The sequence below is a fragment of the Triturus cristatus genome, chromosome 8, assembly GCF_964204655.1.
Source record: "Triturus cristatus chromosome 8, aTriCri1.1, whole genome shotgun sequence".
Taxonomy (NCBI): domain Eukaryota; kingdom Metazoa; phylum Chordata; class Amphibia; order Caudata; family Salamandridae; genus Triturus; species Triturus cristatus.
In genome coordinates, this window is record NC_140591.1 from 1,006,048,135 (window position 1) to 1,006,073,136 (window position 25,002).

At 45.9% G+C, this 25,002-nt stretch overlaps 1 protein-coding gene across 1 annotated transcript in view; it reads right to left on the reverse strand.

Annotated features, from left to right (window-relative positions):
* The window catches only part of LANCL3 (LanC like family member 3), a 322,352-nt gene extending 305,488 nt beyond the window's left edge, over positions 1–16,864 (reverse strand). The window contains exon 1 of the mRNA XM_085622574.1: positions 16,039–16,864. Within this exon, the coding sequence (XP_085478700.1) occupies positions 16,039–16,575 (537 nt within the window). The 5' untranslated portion in view covers positions 16,576–16,864. The remainder of the gene's footprint in view (positions 1–16,038) is intronic.
* Positions 16,865–25,002: the final 8,138 nt, after the last annotated feature.

Genomic DNA, 25,002 nt, shown 5'->3' on the forward strand with positions numbered 1-25,002 from the left:
ATTGTGACATCTGGGCGAACGCTGCTCTTTCTATCAGTTTGCCCAGGAAAGGTCCATTTGTAATGGGTCTGTAGTTGTCAGGGTTCAGCGGGTCCAAGTTTGTTTCTTCAGTAAAGGGCGTATGTGTGATTTTTTTAGTTCTTCTAGAAATATTCCGGTAGTGAAGGAATCGTTGATGATTCTTCTTACTGGAGTGGCAGCAGAGGTTGTTAAAAGAATTGTCTTGAAAGTTTGTGGTGGACAGGGGTCAGAAGAGCTGCCGGCAGGCCTGCTTGCTTTGACCAGGTCCATAAATTTATCGTGTGAGATGTGTTGGAAGGAACGGAGAGGCTTGGTTAGAGTATTCTTGGATTGTTGTTTTGTACAAGGGTTAGTGCTGGTGCTTTGTTTCTGTTTTAAGTACGAGTCCAACGTGTCTGCTTTGTCCGTGTAATGATTTGCCAATTTGTCTGTGAAATCTTGAGTAACAGGATGATTTCCTTCTAGGCAATTTGGTTTGCGAAATTCATTGAGTATTTTATAGAATTCTTTATTTGCACATTTAGCGTTTTGAATTCTGTCTGAATAGTACCTTTTCTTACCTTTTTTGATGGCCGACTTTTATAATCTGTTAATTTTCTGTAGGTGAAGTTTGTCTTGTTTGGCGTTTGTTTTGAGCCAGGTACGTTGCAGCTTTCCAATTTGTTGTTTTATGTCTTTTATTTCAATGTTTCTCCAAGGCACTTTTTTTCTTTTGTTCTGTTGTGTGGTTTTGAGTGGTATCAGAATGTCAAAAGCTTCCTGTAGCCACTCACATAGATTTTGAACAGAATTTATTGTTTCCAGATTTGTACTTAATGTTAGTTGTCTTTCTAAGTGTTCCAAATTGAGTTTGTTCCACGGCCGATAGGTGGATGGATGTAAGGTAGTTTTAGGTGAGTTGCTTAGTGTTGTTTTATGTTGGAAAGCAAGCAAGTGGTGGTGTGACTATGTGACTGGAGTTATAGTTTGAAAGGTAACTAGTTCAGTAGTAGCAAAAATTACATCTAGGATATGTCCAGCGGTGTGTGTCCGTTTGTGGACAATCTGATGCAAATCAGTGCCTCTAGGCCAGTGATTATTGTTTTTGGATGGGTCATATTGGGTTTGTCAAACCAAATGTTGAAGTCACCCAGAACGCACAGGTTGGAGTGTATTGTTATCAGGTTTGAAACTGTGTCTAGAAGTGCATCTGGGAATGTTGCCTTGCTAGGTGGAGGCCTGTAAAGGAGCAGGAAGTTACAGGTGGAAGACGGTGTAGGATTGCATCTCGTTAGAAGAGCCTCACAATTCTTTATGGAGATGTTGTCAATTTTAGTGCTATGTATTGTTTGCCTGAATACAACAGCTAGACCACCTCCTTTTTTGGCTATACGATTGTGGGTTATTGTTTGATAGCCTAGAGGAATGGCTTCATGCAGGACTGGAGCCATATCCTCTCCCAACCATGATTCGGTTATGAACAGTATGTCTGGTTTTGCATCTGTGAGAAGGTCGTAGATGTGATGCTTGTTTTTAGAGAGGGATCGAGTATTTATTAGTAGACAGTTTAGAGAGTGGCCTTTGGTGATAGTGGGACTTTGTTTTGTAGAAGAGTGATCAGTATTGTGTGGGTTTGTAGCAGGTGTGTTTTTAGTGCTGGCATTAGCATGCTAAGAAGGCATTTTGATGGGTCTGCGTGTGTATGTGATGGAGATGGTGTTTGAGAGTTAGTTGGAGTGCTGTGTTGTTTTTGTGGTGTAACATTGTTGTGAAGTAGACATGGGGAAGTGAAATTGTGAGGTGTGGCATGTTGCTTATATTTGTTGCATGTGTTTAAGGCAAAAGGTGCATGAGTCAGGGGAGGTGGTGCAGCATGTGGGTCATGTAATAAGGTTCTAAATTGTCCAATGGATGAGAGGCGGTTAGAAGAGAGTTGCTGTATCTGTGTTAGGTGTGGTGGAAGAGAGAAAGCTTGGCATTGGAGTTTGTTCCTTTGTGTGGTTTGAAAGGTGGGTGAATGTTTGTATTTTGTGATGCTAAGTATTATGAGGTATTGTGTTTTGATGATCTTGTTGTGCTGGTGTGTGTGATATGTTTTGTTTTTGAGGAGTAGTGAAAAGGGGTGCTGATGTATATGTTTCATGCAATGGATTTGGTTGTATAGTATTGTTTATGAGAGGAGGTTGTACGGTAGAGGGGATGGTGATGTGTTTATGAGTAGAATGTATAGGAGGGAATGAAGTAGAGGTAAGAGTGTTTGCTTAGACTGGTATGTTGCAAGAGTTAAAAAGTGTAGTGGTGTGCACTGTGTGTGTTGTGCGTTAGCGTTATTATGGTAGAAGGGAGAGGAGGGTGTTTGTTGGAGAAATGATGGAAAGATGATTCTATGTTTGTTCATGACAAAAGGTAGTCTGTTAGGTGTAATTACAGCAGGGAGCGTGTCTGGATGGGATGTAGTTATGTATAATGTTTATTGGTGTTGTGTTAGTGATGAGTGGTTTTGTTAGTGGTATAGGATAGAGTTGTGTACTGTTTGTAGGTGATGGTGGATATGTGTGGTAGTTGGGATAGTAGGGTGTATAGATGTGGTTTGGTTGGGTTTGTAGTGCATGCTGGTACATTAATCTGTGCATAGGGTTGTGCGTGGTATACATTTGGTGTAAGTGTGTTGCTCTGTGGATGTGGATGGTGTGGGCTGGGTATTGCTAAATGGGAATATGGGCAACGGTCCTGGTCCGGCTCAAACTGGCAACAGCCCTTGTACTCTCTGCCCTTAGCTGAGACGCCCTAACCCTGGCCTTTTATAGCCCTAGTAATCAGGTGACCACTTCAGCCAATGGGAACCCTAGCCCCAACACTATCCAATCACAACACTAGCCCTAAAATCTAGAACCAATAGGAGACTAGGACCTTACAGCCAATCTTATCCCTAGTCCAAGCACCCAATCAGTTCAAAAACCCTGATCTCTACGTCCAATAGAGGCCCTAGCCCTACCAGTAGTCCCAACCCAAGTCAAAGCAACCAATGGCACAGGAAGCCCTAGTCTCTGCTTCCAATAGAAAGCCTAACCCTACTCTTAGTCCCACAAAAAGTCCAGCAACCAATCACACTAGAAGCCCTAATCGCTACTTCCAATTAAAGGTCTAACCCTAGCCCTAGTCCCAACCCTACATTGATTGAATCACAGACAAAGAAACCAATCAGAAGCCTCAAATACCCAACCAATGAGGACACTAACCCTAATCCAATAGAAACATCAGATACAACCACCAATCAGTGTATACATGTACCAACCACTAGCAGACCATAGCAACCTCAGACAAGGTTTGCTGGCCAGGGAGTTGGAAGCTGCTTCTCCCGTTCAGAATCTCCTAGGAGACAGACAGGCTCAATCCACACTTTGGACTTCTGCAGGTAATGGCCTCACTAACTTGAAATCTAACAATACTGTTTGAATAAAACTTGACTCCCTCTCCGGGCCAAAAAACGAAGTGTACAGTCCCTAATAAACACAGTTTTACCAGCTCACAGAAGCACCCACCGATGTAGAATATCCCTGTTGCTAGGGTGGGGGGAGGCAGGTGGGCTGGTTTCAATGGCTTGTGAACACAAAATGGTGGCTGGGGGTGCACTGTTTTAACATACAGGTCTTAGCACAGAGCAAAGGAGAAATTTCGAGGGAAAACTGAATAGTCACCAGGAATGAGAGGGAAAAACTACAGAGTTTGGACTGCAAATACCACAAATCAACACGTTAAATGGAAGCAATCAAGGGCAGGAAAAACCACAAGTTTAAAACACTAAACAGGTGATAAAATATGCAATCACAGGCAGGTTAAAACTACAATTTTAAACTGTAACAACCACAGGCAACGACAGTAATCACAGAAAGGCAAAATCATTTTTTTTTAAACTTTTGTTTTGGGGAAGAGACAGCACTAGTCTGCCTCCTTACCACTTCCTGGACTCTGCTCACTGCAATCTGGTGCACAGGTAGGCTGCAACTCACAAGATGGAGGAGCTAAGTGCCATAGAGTACTCAAGGCCCTTTTATAGGAGCCCTAAAAGCAATTGCACAGGACTCATCACGCTTCACGAAACTGCGTCGTGTTATGAAATATCAAGAGATACAGGGCCGTTGACAATGACCCAGTCTCCCGATATTCAAATCAGGGAATCTGCAGCACACGGTATTGTGGCTATAGCAGACTATGACTGATCCAACTTGCGGAATAACAACAGTTCTTTAAACCTGCCCCATCCTGACACCGAACCTTCGCTTTTCTCTAAAAATAATTAAACCCCCTCACCTCGTTGGGGTTAAAATTTCATGGGATGGGTCCAACCCCACGCAGCCAATGCTCTTTTCCCCATTCCTAGGACAACTATATGACATTACAGAAATACTGCATCTTCTGTCCATCCCTGACCCCTCCACCCATAGCCACTTTGTCCACCCTAAAGCACCAGAGCTGTATTTACCTCTGTTTCTACCTGTAAGTACGAGTAGTTGTAGTTAGCTTCACAGTAACCAATTTCACTTGCTTCCATGAATATGACTACTTATCAGATACCATATACATTTAAAATCTGGGTTATCTAGATTGTACCGCCCTGAGACACTGTTGTACACTCACATTTGCGAGTCGCAAATTGCGAGTCGCAGTTTGAAGCAATTTGTGACTCGCAAATGTGAATATTTGTACATCTGGCCCCTAGCCACTAAAACTGGAGTTTATGGTTTGCAGCAAGTAAAACGTAAAATAAATTCAAAATAACAGCTGCCTGACATGTTTCCATATGCCTACAATATGGGCACTGACACATTGTGGGCTTGGAAGAGGCATGTATCCTAAGTGACCAGGGGCCAGATGTACAACCACTGGAAATTGCGACTCGCAAATTGTGACAAATTGCGACTAGCAATTTGCGAGTCGCAATTCCAATGTACAACGGTGTCTGAGAGTAGACACTGTTAGCTATTCCCAATGGGGTCGCAAATTGCATGCCTCATGAATATTAATGAGGCTGTCACAATTTCTGACCAAATTGGGAACGGCGGGCACTCCCAGGGATGGTGGCCTGTTGAGGTCCGCGGACCTCCATGTCTGAGACTGCTTTTAAATAAGGCAGCTTTTTTTAAAAAATGTAACCCATTTTCCTTATAGGAAAGCGGGATGCATTTAAAAAAAAAATGAAACGTTTTTGTTTCATTTTTTAAGGGCAGGTAATGGTCCCTGAGACCACTGCCAGCCATTAAAACAAATGTGCGCATACATTCCCAAAGGGGACGGGGTCCCCAAGTGCTTTACCACCCTCTTGAAGAGGGTGGTAAACTGCTAGTGTTTAGCGACCGCAATTGCGGTCTCAAAACATTCTGACATGGCTTGTGGGGGTCGCTATTAGGAAGGGAACGCCCCTTCCTAATAGCGAGTCGCTAAACACTATTTTGCGAGTCGCACATTATTTGTGACTCGAAAAATAGGGTAAGTACATGGCCCACAGGTTTTTTGCATGCGCAAACAGGTCTAAAACTAATTTGCGCAGGCAAAATTCCGTCGGACATCTGGCCCCAGGACTAATGCTGGTACACCCAAAAAGAACTTAATTTCACATTTAGTCACATAGAAAATGGGCGCGTGTGGCTTCAACTTGTATTCTAGAGTATTTTTGCGGACAGGTCTTTAAAAACAGACTTAAAAGCACGCACTGATCCATGCAAGGAACCCTTCATAATATAAAGTGGCAGGTCAGGACAACAAGCATTGACAGAGCCAATAGGTCTCGCCTTTGAGACTTTGTAAGTGTTTAGCCAAGCAGCACATTATCAGACTCCCCAATGCGTAACAAAGCCTAAAATAATTGAATGAAAACAGTCTGATAATCAACTAACTTCTGGAGAAAGCATGAAGCATGCAATGAGCTTGTGGCTCACTTTGAACAATCAAAAGTATGTGTTACAAGTTATGCTCATGCAAGGTGAGAGAAACATGGTGGTCACACACAACTTACATTTTACTCTCCATGTCAAGCTACCAACAACAAGCATTTGCAATGCAACAGGTCCCACATTTTTGGCATTGTAATGGAAATGTGTTTTACTTATGTAAGAGATAGTGTGAGTGTGAAAGTGATAGAAAGGGAGAGTGAGATGGTATCTAGAGATAGAGTTATGTGCATATATAAGTGAGAGGTAGAGTGAACAGAGAGAGTATGAGGTGGAAAGTGAAAAAGAGTTAGTGAAAGGTAGAGTTACATGGTGGTGGCGGAAAACACTGGTAAAAAGCATGAAGCTGCTCCCAAAGCTACTGGTTATATTCTGGTGCACCCTGTGTTGTCATCATTTACAAATATAGTATTACAGAGGACCATTCTAATGGGACATCAGTGTCCGCCTGAAGCATGGGTGTAGCAAACCGGAGCCGGGTGTATCCAGGAGCAGTGAACATGCTGGACAGGGAACGGAGAGATAGGAGAGCGATGACTAGCCATTGTAACACTGAACCAATTCTAAAGCAGCCTGTGCCTCTGAAAGGACGGAAAGGTAGAGTCAGACAAGACTTGGCTTTATAATTATAAGCCCTGTGTGAGGCTGCCTGTGAAGGGCCGTGCAAGGTTTGACCGGGGAAGCAATGACCTTAGGAGCACTAGACAATACCAGACAGGTCTGTGCCTCTGGAGGCTGAGAAGACAGGGCAGTCTGACACTTATCAGCCATGTCTTACTTTTGCCAGATCACGGGGTACAAGATGAGTAACTAGGCCACCAAGGAGACACTACTAGAGTGCCGGCTTTTTTTTTTTCTCTGACCCGGTAGTATTGTAATTTAGTCCAATTAATTCCAGAGAATCAAACAAGCAGTACCAGAATGCATTTGTTTGCTGAACAAATTCCCAAGAGTGGAACATTATGTCCTTGGAGACACAGAGACATATGGTAACCTTACCCCAAATGTACTAGCCTAGCAAAAATGGGTGATACTAATCGCTTATGTACAGCACTTAAGAAACAACTGTGATAGGAAACACTACATAAAACAAGCTATTAGTCCTTTGACAAAATTTCCCTTTGACTCAGTACAGATCTGGCGGTATCATGCCCCTTAATTTCAGGCTTTCCTTGACATAGGATTTGCAGGAGTCCTTTACGTGGTCAGCATGACAGCCCCTATTTTATCTGGATAGGTCAGTGCCCCCCATGGAGCAGAGGCACGTGATTGCAGCGGCTCTCACAGCTTGATCCCAGATTAGGCTGAAGTGGGCAGGCGTGCCTTTCCTGGAATCCTACTCTGATTCAGTATTTTGCACCTTGTCTCACTGAATTAGGAGCAGCCTTCACTGGGAATTAAGCAAACCACTTACGATCCTAGCATTAACCAGCGTAGTGCGGGCCTCCCACTTAAACAGGCGGGGGAGGAGTGACGTTTACTAAAAGGTTTACATTTCCCAACAGAAAAGGTCCACATGGTAAAATAATCAGTGCTAGAACAATATATTAACATATGTGCTTCGTCCTAAGGCTTGCCGTGGTCCAAAACACTGACAAAAGAGTAGCACAACAGACTAGGGTAAACTGACATAGCGAAACGTTATGCATGGGAATTCAAACTGCCTGTAAGGTACCTCTAAAGTAAAATCACTACTTCTAAAACAAACATTCCTGCAAGTGACACAGGATGTGAAGTGGACAATATGAGCTTTAAATGGCCTTTATTTGTAATTGTATGGTAGCGCAAAACAAGCAGTATTGAATGGAAAAATAAATACATCGATTTTATTAACATTTTAAAATATACTTATTGCATTTGGTTACTGCAGATGGAAGAAGAGGCTTCTAATAAAGCAGAGTCTGAGTTATTTGCTGAAAGCGTTAATCTTCCTACAGAGCTTAAGTGTGAGACTAGGACGCAGTAGGACCTTACGAGTGGGGGGAAGGAGGCGGAAGAGCCTCGGAGGGCTGGTGCTGAAAAAAGCATGGACACTGCGGTGGAAGAAAAGTCGTGAAAGTTTGGCTGTTGCTGCTTTAGGGACTGGGACAGAAGCCAGGAAATGTGCGTCTCAAAGCGCTGGGGTACAGAGCAAGGAAAAAAAGTAGACTGTAGGCTTGTGAAAAGTGCAACGCTGTGTCAGGACTCACGGGAGGTTTCCTCCTTTTATCTCAACTGTGGCTACTATTTTCCCTCTACAAACTCACCAAATGGCAGTTAATCCCTTAAATTGGAGGGCTAGTTGGCACCGCAGAAACTCCAACATGGCTGCCAACATTCTGACACTGCAACAGCAAACAGCTATTTAGCAGTCTGCTCTTTGGTAATGACAGTCTGGTGAAGTGCGCTTCAACACTCCACTGTGCACTTCACTGAAGAATTTACTGGAAGAGCACCTGTTTCTCAAGCGTCGTGGAAGTTAGTCAGAGTAGTTGCGGAAATAACGGTGTTAGTTTTGTCGAAACACCATTTATTCACAGAACTAAGGTTAGTGTTACCAAACTAGCTCTTAATATTTAAATTTCAGTGAGAGGTAGTTCTTGAGCATTCTCAGTAAACTAGAAAGCACTCTGCAAGCGTTTAGACCAGGGGTACTCACAAACTTTCTGTCGGGGGCCAAAATTACAGTGTGGTTAGTGGCCGAGGGCCGCACTGGTAGGGGTGGAGTCAGTGGGGGAGGGATCAGTGGAGAGCGGAGCTAGAGTAAAAAAAAAACCTTTCAAAACATCTGTCTCCCTCTGTCTCCGTCCCTCTCTGTCCCCCTCCCCCTCTCGCCCTCTCCCTCCCTCTCTCCCTCACCGTCTCTCTCCGTCTCCCTCCATCCTCCGTCTGCCTCCCTCTCCCTCTGTCCTCCGTCTCCCTCCCTCCTCCGTCTCCCTCCCTCCTCCGTCTCCCTCCCTCCCTCCTCCGTCTCCCTCCCTCCCTCCCTCTCTCTCTCCCTCCCTCCCTCTCTCCCTCTCCTTCCCTCTCAGTCTCTCTCCGTCTCCCTCTGTCCTCCGTCTCCCTCCGTCCTCCGTCTCCCTCCCTCTCCCTCTGTCCTCTGTCTCCCTCCCTCCTCCATCTCCCTCCCTCCCTCTCTCTCCCTCCCTCTCTGTCTCCCTCCCTCTCTGTCTCCCTCCCTCCCTCCCTGTCTCCCTCCCTCTCTCTCCCCCCTCTCTCCCTCCCTGTCTCCCTCCCTCTCTCCCCCTCTCTCCCTCCTCCATCTCCCTCCCTCCCTCCTCGGTCTCCCTCCCACCGCCGTCTCCCTCCCTCCTCCGTCTGCCTCCCTCCCTCCTCCATCTCCCTCCCTCCCTCTCTCGCTCCCTCCCTCTCCTTCCCTCTCCGTCTCTCTCCGTCTCCCTCCGTCCTCCGTCTCCCTCCGTCCTCCGTCTCCTTCCCTCTCCCTCTGTCCTACATCTCTCTCCCTCTCTGTCTCCCTCCATCTCTGTCTCCCTCCCTCTCTGTCTCCCTCCCTCTCTCTCCCCCTCTCTCCCCCTCTCTCTCTCCCTCCCCCTCTCTCCCTCCTCCATCTCCCTCCCTCCTCCGTCTCCCTCCCTCCCTCTCTCTCTCCCACCCTCTCTCCCTCTCCTTCCCGCTCCGTCTCTCTCCGTCTCCCTCCGTCCTCCGTCTCCCTCCCTCTCCCTCCCTCTCCCTCTGTCCTCCATCTCCCTCCCTCCTCCGTCTCCCTCCCTCCCTCTCTCTCTCCCTCCCTCCCTCTCTCTCCCTCCCTCTCTGAAAAAAAATCGGGAGAATGGGGCCTTGAATCGGGTTACTGTCATGTATGGGCATTGGAGGTGTGCTGCTGCAGAATCCGACATTTGAAACGCAAAATGCACGTTTTTTTTCTTTACCTTTCAGAAGCATTGAGCGCAGTGGCAGGCAGAGTGAGGGTGATGCAAGTGTTGTGCACTGGCCTGGCAGGTTGCTGGCAGTGCATACAACCCCCACCCCCCCGTGTGGCAGCCCGGTGGGCTGAAACAGCTTCTAGGTACACACATAGCCGCCCCGAGTACTTCACAGGTCTTTAAAAGACCATTTTCTTGTTGATGAGGCTATGTTTTGCTTTTTCACCCTTTCTAGAGCCCCTGCATCGCCACTCTGATTATTGCTGGAAAAATTAGCACTCTACAGAATACAAGCCCTGTCAGCTGAAACCCCCTGAAGAATCGGGTTTTTGCTTGCAGGAATCGGGAGGCGGGAGACTAGCCTTGAAATCGGCAGTCTCCCGTCTGAATGGAGAGGGTTGGCATGTCTGGGTACGATGTCTGCAAGGTCCGCGGGCCGCCAAGAAAGGCTTGCTGGGCCGCTGTACTATGAGTGCCCCTGGTTTAGACAAAGATAAATAGCGAAGTCTAAAAGATAATGTTCCGTGGAAAAGCTATTGTTATCTCCAGGAGCATTTACTAAGTCTTCGGTTCTGCCGCTTGTCAGCAGCCTCAGAGTCAGCCAGACGCGGGCATGACCTTTCAACACGCCACATCTGTTTGAGTGTTTTAAGGCGTGAATCCAGAGTTCAAGAGTTGAGAGAGGCAAAATAAAATAAACGCGGGCACAATTCTTCTACGTGCCGCGTTTAAACATTAATGGCTCAATAAATGAAACATGTGCACGATTCTTTTTCGTGCCGCGTTAATCACCAAGGGCGAAATAAATTAAACCCGAGCACGATCTTCCTACATGCCGCGTTTCTCAGTAAATGACCAGAAGAATAGTAATAGGAGTTTAAAAAGGAATTCTCTCTTAAAGAATTAAAACTCTAAAGACTGGTGACACAGTACATACAGGTTAAGACAGAAGACCTGAACATAGTTAACTCCAGAACCCCCAGTACAAGGCATCACTTCAGTTCGTCCCTAACAGAAGCAGATGGACCTGTAAAAGAAAAGCAAGAGAACTGAGTGAAGGCTTCTCATGATACTTCATAAATAAAACAAATGAGAAGTAAGAAGAGAAGCAAGCCCAAAACTACTCCCTGGTAAGATAAGTAGTCTAATGCTAAAAATAAAAGTAAGTTTAAGGTTAACAATAATAGCTGACAAATGTAAATGTTTATAGGCAGTAAGACGAAGAAGAAGACGAAGCAGAACCGGCAGAGTTTTGGAGCATTCTCTTCTGTCCCCAACCCCTTTCCTCCTTAGGACTTACCTGCGATGGAATACTAAATACCTAGCAAGGAGGTTCTGAAAGGGCATTGGAACTTAGCGGCATTCTGCTGCTGTGCAGTTTAACTAGTTTGAAGTTCATCCCTTGACACACTGTTAAAGAAATAACTTATGGAGAAGTAAACAAAAGCGGGAGGGGAGGTTTTGGCTAAGTAAAACAATACAAACCACACCCGCACGCCTGAACGTCTAGAAAGTCTGCTGGGCAACAAATTACTGATAGTACTGGGGCACTAGGAAAGGGGTGGGGGGTCTGTCTTGCAATGGCATCCATGAATTTTAAACACGCAATTGGGATGAAGCATTCACGATGACCACTTAGTTTGACCAGCGCTAGGACTAAACGCTTGTGAAATACAAAGTGTCAAACGGAATACTTACAGGGAGCAAAAGCAGGCAACGCCGTAAACTGGTCAATTTAAGTAGGAGCTATACAATTGAAGGAAGAACAGAAGTTGTCATGCATGCATTGCATCAGGAGATTCTGAACTGCTGTATGAATACTTTCGTTTTCAGTTTCTCACAGCTGGTTTGGACTGTTCCCTAAATCTGAGGACTGGCGAGATCCACAATAAAGACAACAAACGAGGCCGCAAAGGAATGTCAGTAATGCATATGGCATCTAGCCGCGCTGCTGCTCGCTCCCGAGTTCCCTAGGCCAGGGGAGAGAGAAGGCGGGACATGCACCCGCCTTTGGCCCATTGCGTGCTGTCTTTCTTAGAAAAACGCATGCAAAAGCCAATAGCATGTGTGCAAAAAAAAAAGCACACGAACGAGCTTGTGGTCCCAGTTCAAAGTCCTTACTAGAAGCCTCGCAGTGCAGCGCATGCGCTCTGGCTCAGGCGAGACCTAAAAACGGTGTTATTCAATTATAGCTGCACAGTCTCTGATTGGTTTTACATGCATTATTTCGAAACGCAATAACTAATACAGGTAACCTCTACTGAAGAAGAGAGGGTTCCTTGTCCTCGCGGTGCATACAGTAAGTGTTGCTAAATCGGGCCTCATTGTGATCGTCAGTTTCACAGTTGACTTTGCTCCAGCACACAATTCTCTTGTGCTAAATTCAACAAGCACAGCAGCAGACTCTGCACATGGCAAGCGTGCAATCTTCCTAATTTTTTGTGTAAAATAGAAATTTTTTCTAACATAAAAAAAGCTTTTATCTGAACAGGCTAGTGCATTTAGAGACCACTACTCCTCTCTTGAAAGCCCTGAAATAGAAAAGCTGCTTAAGGAGATCTAGCAAAAAGCTTAGTAGATTAGAGCAGAGGATAACCTTCTGAGGGTAGTTACAAACAAAAATGCCTTCTTCAGTCTACAGACCAAAGACTCCACACCAGTGGCGGCTGGTAGGGAACAGTGGCGGGTAGGGTGAGGGTTGTGCAGGGAGCAGGGGATTTAGAAAAAAAAAAGACTTAACCTGCTTGTCGCAGGCCACCAGCGCAGTTTCTTCTTCGTCCTCGCTGTTCTCCTGGCTCCCCGCAGCACCCAGGCTCCCTTAAGCCAATCAGGACGCTGCTGTCACCATGACAGGAGTGTTGTGATTGGTCTGAGCGCCGTGGTTCATTCTCAGATGGGGACTGATGGCCTGTGCATGTTCTTGACCTAGGCGGTGCATTACAGCCTGGTGGAGAGCATACTAAGTGCACATGAAGGTTTGGCCGGCCAAACCGTCATGCGCACTTAAGGTGCAGTAACCATTCTTCCTCCCTCTGGCGTCACGGGAGCCCCACCCCACCCTAAACTGACTACAAGTTACTCAAAATAAAATAATACTGGCTGTTATTATCATTTTATTTTTCCTTTTACACTCTTCCGAGAGCAGTGGGGCGACGCCCCACTGCCTTAGCGAAGGAGCCACCACTGTCCACAACCTCCAATCCGATCCAAGGAGCCCAGAAAGTCTTCACAGCTGCCACTGGACCTTAGTTATGGCAACTGCCAATGCGTTATGGAAATTATCTGGCAGAATATGGGTAGGAGGACAGGAGAATCACTGAACCCATATGGATATGGGCTATACGAAACTCAGAGGTGGCCGTGCGCACACTGGGCGGACAGATGCTTAGACTACTGAACTGCCACCATCACTACACCCAGAAAGCCCCAACTGAACCAGACCTAAACTTTCAGTGTTCAAACGGTCAACCTAAGACTGCCTAGAGAACGTGGGAGGGTGGTAAATACCGAAATTCCTCTCCTGATGGCCTGCTGATTCGTTAAGTTGGAGGACTGATTGTTTCTGATGAATCACAAGGTCCCTGAGCTTCCGTGCCCTAGAAAGTAGCCCCCCACCACACAAGGCACTGACGTGTGTCTGTTGGGGGACTCAAGGCGCAAGTCTCCTGCACTAGAAAACAATCTGGTTGGTTAGAAAGAGAAAATGGCCATGATTCTTTTCACTTTTGACCTTACAAACACCAAAACCACCACTGTCAATCACATCTTCAATTCATTCAAGACTGGGGTCAACACATGCTCATTGCCCTTATCGCATCTAAACAGTGGCCAGAAAGGGATCTATGTGGGATTTTTTTCTATAAACATTTATCTCCCAGTCATGGATCTTTAAAAAACAAAATGTAGTCCTAAATCAGGGGATAAAATGATAGGGCACACATTGAGTGTGCACTGGGATTTACCTCCAAATTTAGTGTTTCAGCCTAAAAATGTTAATTTATAGGTGTGTGCAACTTTTTTTCTGCAGGTCTATTGCTAACCTGCAGCTGATGGTAAAGCATAGTGTTAAAAAAAAATACGAGCAAGTGCTATCTGTACTCAAATCACAAAATACATAAAATACAAAACATAAGTTACAATTCATTTGCACCTGTTTCTGCAATTTATGCTCAGGTGTAAATTAGCCCGTTTAGAGACTGAATGAAAAGCAGTTAGCAAGTACAGCGACTGTTTCTTGTGAGAAGGCTTCTCTGGCTGACTGTAGAGTAATTAATATGGCAGAAGTGAGGGGATATTATTTCACTCTGTCAGAATAAAAGTGTTTTATTGTACAGTATCATTCATGCCTCTTGGGTATAGAAAGCACAGGAAACAAATGTTTCAGAAACAGTCAACAAAAGGTCGTACTTAGCTGAGCGGGCTAGTTCATCCCAGCTATGCCAAAAACAACGTGTAGCAAAAACATCACCATAGGAAAAACATGAAATCCCTTTAAATGTCTCATTTTCGTTTATTTCCAAAACTAAGTATGCTAAAGTGAGTATCTCTGAAACAGTTCAAGCAAGCAGACTGCACTGTAGTGTTACATATGTTCATACTAGAGAGCTAGAGAGGTAAACCAGCACATAAGTAAAGAATGGTAATGTTAGATGTTTGTGATTGTGCCACATATGTCAAGGATTTAATGGACATAGACACTGCATTGTAATATTTACATTGATCGTTTCAAAGACAGTAAGGAAAGGTGGCAATCAAGTCAGAAGTCTTTCTTCACTTACCATAGGCATTGCTGTAAAGGGAGACCACAATTAGAATGAGCCTTGAGCTTACATTCTTTTTCCTTAACATTGTATGTGCTTTACTCAGTATAGGGGCTAAAAATGAAGTGGAAACAAACCAAAGTATAATAAAAAAGTGGTGGATGGAATGACTGAATTATTTTCAACCACTGGTAATTAGGCTGGCCAGTACATTGTTGTTTTGCACCCCATGCTACTCCAGTTTGGACCCTGCCATATGCAAATCAGTCTTGACCATGTTCCAACGGGAAAAGTCCAGCCCAAACTGCCAGGCCAGGTCATCCCTGGACCAGAACACAAGCAACCCAAGACCAGTTTCGCCCTGATTGGGGCTCATCAGTCTGGAGCATCTTGGAATCAGGTACTGTGTTCCCTGGTGAGGTGTATTTCTTCTTTAACTGTTTTTTCTTCTCTCCCTTCACAATGGAGGAGACCATTCCTTCAAAAACTCAGGGTTGCATTAACCAGACGGGACCAATTGTTTTTTTTATAACAGATAGTATGGGAACTGCTTTAGTAAAACTTTAAAAAGCTTTTGAACGTCATTCTCAATAAAACCCACCCTCCTCAATTATTGATTATTTATAAAGTGACAAGGCTAAAAAATGCCTGGGACATCTTACATACTTTACAAGAATCAGAATAAGAAGCTGTTATATTTTAATTTTTTTTTTTCACTCTCACTCCGTACACCAATTTAACGCTTAAGTTCTGGGATGAGTATTGTTTACCACAGTGCCAGTACTGCCCCATTTCTTGTGTCATGAAAGTGAGTACAGTCAAAATCTGAAAAAGCACAACCATTTGTTAAACCTAGGCATGATGGAGCCACCAAACAAACACTCCTTATTAAAATACAATTTCAGTTATGGTAGAGTATAACAAACAACTGAAAGGACGCAAATAATGCAATCGAGGTCGATTGAGCAGGGTTTTACGAGGAGCAAATTAGCAGACACGGGGCTGACATACAGTGGACACCAAGCGCCATATATATAAAAGGGTTTTGCCCATTCTGTGTCAATGGGAAAATGTGTTTATACATATGACCCCAGATCCTTGAACAGGTGGATCTTGGAAGGCATGGACAGTTGTAAAATGAAGGGAAAAGAAAAAAAAGAAAGCAAGAAATAAATTAGAGTCCAAGAGACATACTGTAATAAAGGAAGAAAGAAAGGGGGAAAGAAATAAAGAAACTAGAGTCCAAGATACATATTGCGAGAACAGCATCGAGAAAGAAAGAAAGAAAGAAAGAAAGAAAGAAAGAAAGAAAGAAAGAAAGAAAGAAAGAAAGAAGAGCCCTAGAGACATACTGCAATAACGGCATCGAAAAAGAAAGAAAGAACGAATGAATGAATGCTGGCAATCTGAAGCTACAGGCTGACAGCAGGTAAATAAGATCTATAAACTGCCCTCTTTCTCCCCTACCTCCATGCCCAGCTTGTGCTTCAGCACCATGGCCGCGCACAGGTAGCCGCTGCGGCCCACGAAGAGCTCGTCGGAGCCGCAGTCCAGGAAGGTGAGCTGGGCGCACACCCGCCACAGGTCGCGAAACTTGCTGAGCGCCTCGTCGAAGTCGGGCAAGGCAAGGGCCCGGTAGACCAGCGCGGCCACCGCGTAGACCCCGGCGCCGCCCAGCAGGAAGGCAGCGCGCGCCTGGCGGTCGGGCTCGGAGTCCGCGAGCCGCAGGCAGGGCTCCAGCAGGCTGCGCGCGCGGCTCAGGTAGCTCTCCCTCTGGGCTGCGAAGAGCGGGCACTCGGAAACGTGGTAGAGCATGTAGGCCACCCCAGCCGGGCCGCTGTAGAGGCCGCCCTCCGGGTCGCCGCCGTAAGCCGGCAGCTGCCGCAGGATGCTTTCGATGGTGTCCGTGACCAGAGGTATCCCCACCTCTGCCGGCCCTCTGCCCAGCGCGCTCCCCGTTTGGTAGTCAGTGAAACGGTTCCTGAAGCAGCGCTTGCTATCCATGCTGAGAGGCACTCACTCCTCGTGGGAGCGAACGGAAGAGAACAAAGAGCGGCGAGACCAGGAGGTGTCTCCAGCGAAAGCCACTGTCGTGCCAGATAAAAGGCAAGGGCGCAGGGGGCACCTAACGGGGCTCCGGTGGTGGTGCACTGGCAGTGCCAAGCGGTGCTGAGAGGCGAGTGTGGACCATAGCAACCAGCCGCAAGAGGGTCTCCGAAGAATTCTGATGCTGCTGCAGTACACAGAGACCAAAAATGCAGAGCATCATTCCACCCACCTCTTCATCAACCTGAAGCAAAGCAGGGAGGGTTCTAAAAAGCTTTTGATTTGCCCATCAATGCATGTGAGGGGTAGCAAACGGGGGGTTTCTCATTTCCGGATGTCTCAATGTCTCATTAGTATACAAGGCTGTGATTTGAAGGTTCTGAACCAGCTGTTCGTGTGTTATTTACACCCCAATATTACGAGTCAGAGCGATTTCTGCTAGGGAAATCGCACAATGGTCCTACGCCCACTGCAATGGCTGAGGGCTCCCCTCAAGGTCATCTCTTAAGGCACAGAGACCCCCCCTTCCTGGTGGGAAGCTCTAATTTTGTCGAGCTACCCTCTGCCAGGGGAGCAGTGACCGTGGTGACCTGGTGGGCTGTCTGCCAGTTTCTAAATGACACCCTCATTTTACTGTCAGGCTAGACTCTGAAAATGCAAAAACCAAAGCAAATGATGGACGGAGTGTTGAACATTGCAAGCACTCACCCCCAGTCAACTGATCTGGGTTTAATCCACCACCGTTCTTTAGCCCACTCTGCCACCCCAGTTCAGACATGGCCATATGCAAATCAGTCTGACCCTGTGCCTCATGGGAACAGTCCAGCCCGAACTGCCAAGCCATGTCTTCCCTGGACCGGAAACAAGCTTCCTAGGACCGGTTTCTGGCATTTCAGCCGTCTTCAGCCAGGCTTGCTTGAATCCAGTGGCAAAGTGAGCAAGGGACTCACGTCTGAGCATACCCTGCCAACTTATGGCGAACAAAGCAAAAACCAAAGGAAAGAATGATGGGCGAGCCAGGCACGGGCCAGATTCACCTTTGCATACACCAGTAGGGCGCGGGCGGAGTGAGTCAAATGTGAGGTACTGCTCTGACAGGGTAGTATGGCAGACCAGGCACATTTCTGAAAGGCTGGTAGAGCTGGGATAAAGTCAGTCACAGAGAAACTTCCATTGCTGATGCCCATGTGGTACCTGCTGTTGGCGTGGCAAGCCTGTACTGCTAATGCCAGCACTATATCTGTTCTTTGTGGGTAAAAGAAGCCAGCACTACTGATATCTTTAGGGTAGATGTTTGTGTGTTGATGGGAAGGGAATGTCGAGCGGGGTCAGCATGCACTGATGCTGCCTGGTGCATCTGTATTTTTTTGTTTGCTGGGATGAGAACATTATTTTCACGAATCTATTATGTCATTGCTTGAGCTGAGAATGTCCAGTATAAAATCAACTATTTGATTCCATTTAAAACAGGCATAAAGGATACTTGGCATCTTTCAGAACTATGGAATATAATCTTGGATTACCATTCTAAAAGGATTTACTATCCTTAATATGCCAGCCTCAAGAGTGCTTGAGAATCATATGATAGCTCAGGAGCCAAATAGTGATAGGAGGAAGTCTGCTGTCTGCGGGAGTGTGCCAAGAAAGAAAAAGTCAATAGGCTGAGTCAGAGACAGTCACATGTCGATCGTGACTCTGATAAGCCTGTAGGGCTAGGACAAAGTTAGGCAATCAATCAGCATTTGTAGAACGCAGCACTGTCACCCCTGGGGGTATCTGGGCACTGGGGTGCGAGGTCTCAGTCAAAAGAAAAACCAGGTCTTGAGGAAAAGGCCGGAGGAGAGAAAATATGAGCAGAAAACGGCAAACCAAAGGGCAAAGAAACGAGCAGAAATGGCAAAAAACAGGGCAGAACAAGCAGAGCAGAAGAGGGCAAAAAGAGGGCAGAAAAAAGAGCAGAAAAGGCCAGAGGTTAGAAAAACTAGCAGAAAAATAGCAAAACAGAGCACAAAAAAATGAGCAGGAAAGGCAAAACAGAGGGTAGAAAAATGCAAAACAGAGGGCAGAAAAACAAGCCAAAAAGGCAAAACAGAGAAAGAAACGAGCAGAGGGGACACAAACAGAGGGCAGCAGTTAGACAGGCAGTCGAGGGTAGTGGACTGCGGCTGAGCTGGACAGGAGAACTGTCGCAGGAGGAGATGGCACGAGGAGCTGCTCTCCCTGCATGTGTCAGATGCACCAATGTGCTGTCCAATATTGTTGGAGCAGAGCGGTTACATGTGAGATACACCTCTGATAGGGCAGTATGTCTGGAGTAGTCACATGGCAGTGAAACAACTGTTAATCTGGTGGGGCTGGAGTAATGTTAATCACAGGCAAAAGTAAGAATAAAAACCCTTACATCTTCTGCCGGCCGCGTCTCACCTCCGCTTCTCCGGTGAGTCCCGGAACCATGAAGCACCCAGGCTCCCCATATCCAATCTCAACGCTGCAACGCAATAGTGTGATTGGTATGAGCGCCCTGGATCGGCTCTCAGATGGGACTGGGGGCCTGGGCATGTTCCCCACCAGGCTGTATAATGCAGCTTGTTGGGGAACAGGCAAAGTGCGCATGACTGTTTGGCCAGCCAGAGACGGATGGCCAAGCAGTCATGCACACTTGGAGTGTGCAAACCACTCCTTCCCCTGGGCCACCAGCCCCACCCCGCCCTAACAAAGCCCCAAACCTGCAAAAAATAAAAGGATAATAACAACGTTATAATCCTTTTATTTTTCCTGCTCAAAGAGCAGTGGGGCGACGCTCCTTCACCTTAGCGGAGGAGCCGCCCCTGACCGAGGGATATGTGCACATGTACACAGAGCAAGCTAGAGTTCCAGCCTTCCATGTGCGAAGTTCATCGTATAATTAGGCATAAAGGCATCTATATATAGTGACAATACACATGCATTCACATGACACATTTACAGGCACCCATAAATACCTCTCTGTATAGTTGATTGAAAGGGAATCATTGACTGCTGCTGTCCATGTGGTGCCTGTCCTATGTAGGGGTTCCATGCATTGCTGCTGCTCATTCTGTACCTGTTTTGTGTGGGCTGAGGAAATGTACACTCCATTCCACCTTTTGTGAATTCAAAGAAAATGTGCACCCGCCTTCTGCCCTGTGCCTTCCCCTTTGCACACTGAACTCCTTATCGCAACCTATGCATCCTGTTAGACTTGGGGGTCTCTAGTTGGCACAGGTACGCACTTGTGACAAATTGGGATCCTCTCCTCTAGTCAGGGTAAGGGGGTACACTCCTAAAATAACCCCTGCTCACCCCCTTGGTAGCTTGGCACGAGGACAGGCTTATCTCAGAAGCAGTGTGAAAAGCATTTGTGAACACATACAGTATTCAAGTGACAACACTACAAATGGACACCACGCAGGTTTTATATCAAAAAGAAGTATCCTTTATATAGATTTACCACAAGACCATTAAACGACAAAAACACACAATACTGTTACTTTAGATGGTAGAATTTTGCTTAGTTCTCTTTAGTTCTTAAATGCGACACTTTAAGTCAATGTACCTTTTAGATGCGACACGCAGGACCACGAAAGTGCTGCAACGATGTTGATGCGATTAAGTTTTTGGTGCAAAGAAATAAAGACGTGAAGATCTTCCAGATGCGGCACGCTTCTCCGATGTTGCGAGAAGACTGGACTCGATGCTTCAGCTGCAGCGGCGACACCCTTTACGTGATGCGACAACAGCGGCCTTGGCAGCGACACTCTTCTCCGACGTTTGCGAGACGCTTCCGCTCTATGCGATGTTGCAGCGGCGACACCCCTTTACGTGATGTGACAACAGGAGCTCCGATGGCGGCATGTTTCTCCATGGATGCGAGGCGCTTGTCTTGATGCGGTGCAATGCGACAACTACGATGGCTGCGATGGCGACACGCTTCTTCCTCGATGCGAGACTGTCCTCTTGATGCGGGGCAATGCGTCAGCTACGATGGCTGCGATGGCGACTCGCTTCTTCGGTGTTACGAGGCACTTCCTGGATGATGCGAGACGCTTCCGCTCGATGCGATGCTGCAGTGGCGACACACTTTACGAGATGCGACGACAACAGCTCCGACGGCGGCACGCTTCTCCTTCTTGAGTTGCGCTTCCAGCTCCTTGCGACATGCAGTCCCTCAGAAGGCACTTCAAAAGAACTATGGAGAGCTGGGGGGTGAAGTCTGTTGTTCCTGAGGCTTCAGCAGGAGGCAAGCTCTTTTCCAAGCCCTTGGAGATCCTTCACAAGTTGAGCAAAAGTACACACAAAGTTCCTTTCTCCTGTCTTTGGCAGTAAGGCAACCACTTCAGGCCAATCCCCCAGGTTCAGGGATAGTTTCCTCCTCAGCTTCTTCTGGTTCCTCCATCAGCAGAGGTTCTTCTTGTTTTCCCAAAGTGATCTAAATTCTTGGGATCAGGGTCCCAATACTTATACCCCAAAATCCTTTGTCCTCTGAGGGCAGAGGGCCCTTTGCCCAGTCCAAACCAGTTCCTGAGCACTCTGTTTACCAGACTTCTCCTTTCCTTTCACAGTGTAGGGCAGAAACATTAGACGCCCCACAGGAGGTGGAGCCAGCATTGTGGAAGGCAAGTACAGCCCTGGAGCACTTTGTTGACAGGATTCCTTCTCTTCATTCACTGTGCAGGGCAGAGACATCAGCCGCTCCCCATGAGGTGGAGCCAGCATTGTGGAAGGCAGGCACAGCCCTATTCAAGGTTCAGGTGTGACCCCTCCCTCCCATCTAGATGCAGATCTCTCTATTCACCACTGGGCTGACTCATCCTGTCTCTTGGAATCCCCAAGGCCTGTCACTCGGAGAAACCAGACAGGGAATACACAGCCTAGCAGAGGCAGGTTTGAATGGTTAGACAAGAAAATGCCTACTTTCTAAAAGTGGCATTTTCAAACACAGAATGTTAAAACCAACTTCACTAAAAGATGTATTTTATCATTCTGAGCTCAGACATACTAAATTCGAATTTCTACCATGTTCCCTGAGTCAGTTAGGATTATAAAATGTAATAATCAAACTGCCCATTCTGGCCTATGGAGAACAGGTAGCCTTGCAATAGTGAAAAACGGAAATGGCTGTAATTCACTATTAGGACATGCCACACACACCAGGGCATGTCCTACCTTATACTTACAATGCACCCTGCCCTTGGGCCTACCATAGGGGTTTCTAATATAAAGAAAATGGAAGGTTTAGGGACTGACAAGTGGGTGTACTTGCACAGTCAGCATGACAGTACCAGACTGCACGCAAGCTCTGCAATGGCAGACCTTAGACACATTTTTACAAGCTGCTTCTGTGGGTGGCACAACCAGTGCTGCAAGCCCACCAGCAGCATTTGGATTTACAAGCACTGGGCACTCCTGGTGCACTGTACTAGGGTCTGACAGGTAAACCAAATCAACCAATCATGGAATCACAAATCATACATTAATTTACCATAGGGAGAGCATATGCACTTCAGCACTGATCAGCAGTGGTAAAGTGCCCAGAGTCATTAAACAGCCAACAACAGGTCAGAAAAAATATAGGAGGAAGGCAAAAAGTTCAGGGATGACCCTGCAAAAGGGCCAAGTCCAACACATCCCCATCCCTTTTACACCCACCATCGCCCATTATAGTGCCTGTGGTTTCGGCTTTTGGATATTGAAAAGCTTTCACTATGTTTCACTACCAGACAAGACAGATACATATTTGGCGGCAGCAGTACAAGCTCTCCTAACACTATCAACATTTGAATGACAGGTATTTGTAACAAATGCATCCTCACACTCTCAGAACAGGGGCAACACGCATTTCCCATCTGGGGGAAACAGCCATAAGCAACTGCTGAAGAGGGCTACCTCTTTAGTGTATTCAAGTTTGTGAACATGCTTTCCATATCTACCACAACATAATCCTTCCACTTTAAATTAACCAATGCACTTTCCGCATAGCCAAGCACATAAATACATTACTACAAATATTATACAAATAACTTTTAATACATTGCACACATTTTACCTATATTTTTATAATTCAAAATGTTTATACATAACCAAAATTAAATCGTAAATCTTGACATCATTAATCGTCCGGACTGGAAACAAACCAGCCCTGGCAATCAAGTTGGACTGGTCCTGGGGGCGAGTGGGGATGGTGCTAGTGAGAAGCACCACTGCTGCTATTGTTACAAGGGGCCGATATTGCAGCACTGCTGCAAAAACGACCCCCACCCTTACAGCCCACCGTGAAAATGCCCCGTAACCACTACAGCCAGTCCGGCCCTAATCATTAAACATAAGTCATTCTTGTCCATAGCCTTCCAGCCTCATATGACTGCACTTTGGTCAGGACACCCTTATTGCGTCGAGTGCTGCGAGTTCTAGGCTTCCCTTTCTTCTGATGTCCGGCGTTCCCAGCTCACTGGCCGGGCCTGGGCTGCAAATGCTGTGTCCACCCTGTGCTGACCCCATCTTGGCCCTGTATTTCATGGCGCCCACAAACATGGTAGAATTGTTGGCTTGTATAATGCATGGGCGACCACTGTCCGTATCATTTAGTTCTGTTACATTGGGAACTGCCTACTTCAGAGGCTCAAAGGCATCTTGACACTCAGCAGTTGAGATACATTTTTGGGCTGTTTTTTAATGTCTTTGAGAACAGTAAAGTGGCCAACTGTCATTCTAAAATGTATTACAAGTTTCCTGTATTCTGCAATGGGATCTAGAAAGGCTCTTTCAAGGGCTTTGGCAGTACGAGTACAGCACAGTTTGAACCCTCGCCTGAACAGGAAATACCTTGTCACAATTTGATGACCAAGGTGAGCGACAGAATACTGTTCAACATGGCACTTTCTGAGCTGTTCCAAGTGGTCCTTTCAGTTATGATAGTAGTCAGCTATATAATACATAGATAATACAGAAAGTTTACAATCTACACAACCCCTATTTTTTCAGCTTCAGAAATGTAACTGCAACTTTAAGTTTGGAAGTCCTTCTACTAGAAAGTGTTTGGGTTGTTTGTAAAAATTCAAGACATGATGTCATCTGCCCTAAACTCTTAGCTACATCTTTGCAACAATTGGATATTTCTTGCTGCATATGCATGGAGCGTCAACTATGTATCCCTGTTGCAGCGGACAACTTTTCTACACTTTTTAAAAATGTTGCATTTTAAATAAAATGTTTTGATGTTTTCTACTGTGTTGCTGCTGTGTCTCCTAAACAAAAGAATCTCCTAGTGACTTCATTGTTTAACTTAAATTGTCACTACTATTAATCATAACAGATGTGCCTTTACCCATGTTTCTTGCAATCATGTTAAAAGCATCACATTGTTTTGTTTGAATGTCTAACATTTCTGTTTCCATTTTCGCAAATTCTGATCTAGATGGTGTAACGCCTGTAATCAACGGGTCTGGTCAGCAACCGTGGTGGGAGTGGTAAGAATCTTCGATTCCTAGGTCTCTGGATAAAAGAGTTTGATCTATGTCGTGGAGTTGGCCCGAGATTTCTCATAGATCTAGGTGTGTCTCTTGTATGTAAAGTTGTTTCAGACAATATTGGTGTTGGTGTCCTTATACTCCAGATAGGCTACATCTCCCTTATTGTGACCACCATTTTCTTCTGTAATGTTGTCTTTCTCTGTATATAAAAATTTCAAATAAGTGTAAATATTTATGTATGTAATTTTCAATGACACATAACAGCCTGTGTTGAAACGGAAGCCTCTATAGTCTATCATGCACTAATTTATTTTTTACCAAATTCATGATACAAGTGTTTAACGCAATTTTTAGTTACTTAATTACACAGTAACATAATATTTAAATTTGCATTATTTTGATCTGCTCTCCTCTAAGACTGTCATGGGCTACGAATTCCATAATGCAGTTTATTGAACATAACAAATATATAAATGGGCTGAAAAGTTTCATGAACCCCAAACAAACGTTATCTAGTTTTATATAAGGAAATCATTATATAGTGTTAAAAAAAACACTAACATGTGTGTGTTGACAAGGTTCAGAGGTATAAGTATTAGTGAATCCAGATATAGCCTCTATCAGGGCTGGACTGGTCGTAGCGGCCAACAGGCGTTTCAATAGTGAGCCGCCAGTGTGGGGGCGGTTTTAGGTCCCTGGGGGGCCGTTTTTGTTACCGGAGGCCGGCAATATCGGCTCCCTATAACAAAATCGTCCGAAACCAGCCCTAGCAAATACCTCAGCGGCACCCTCCTCCTCCCTCCCAGGGGGGCCAGCCGAGCAGTTTGCCAGGGCCTGGCCTCCATAGTGAGGGTGCTTTGATGGCATCTTCTATTGCTGTTGGTGGTGGCTGGGTAGA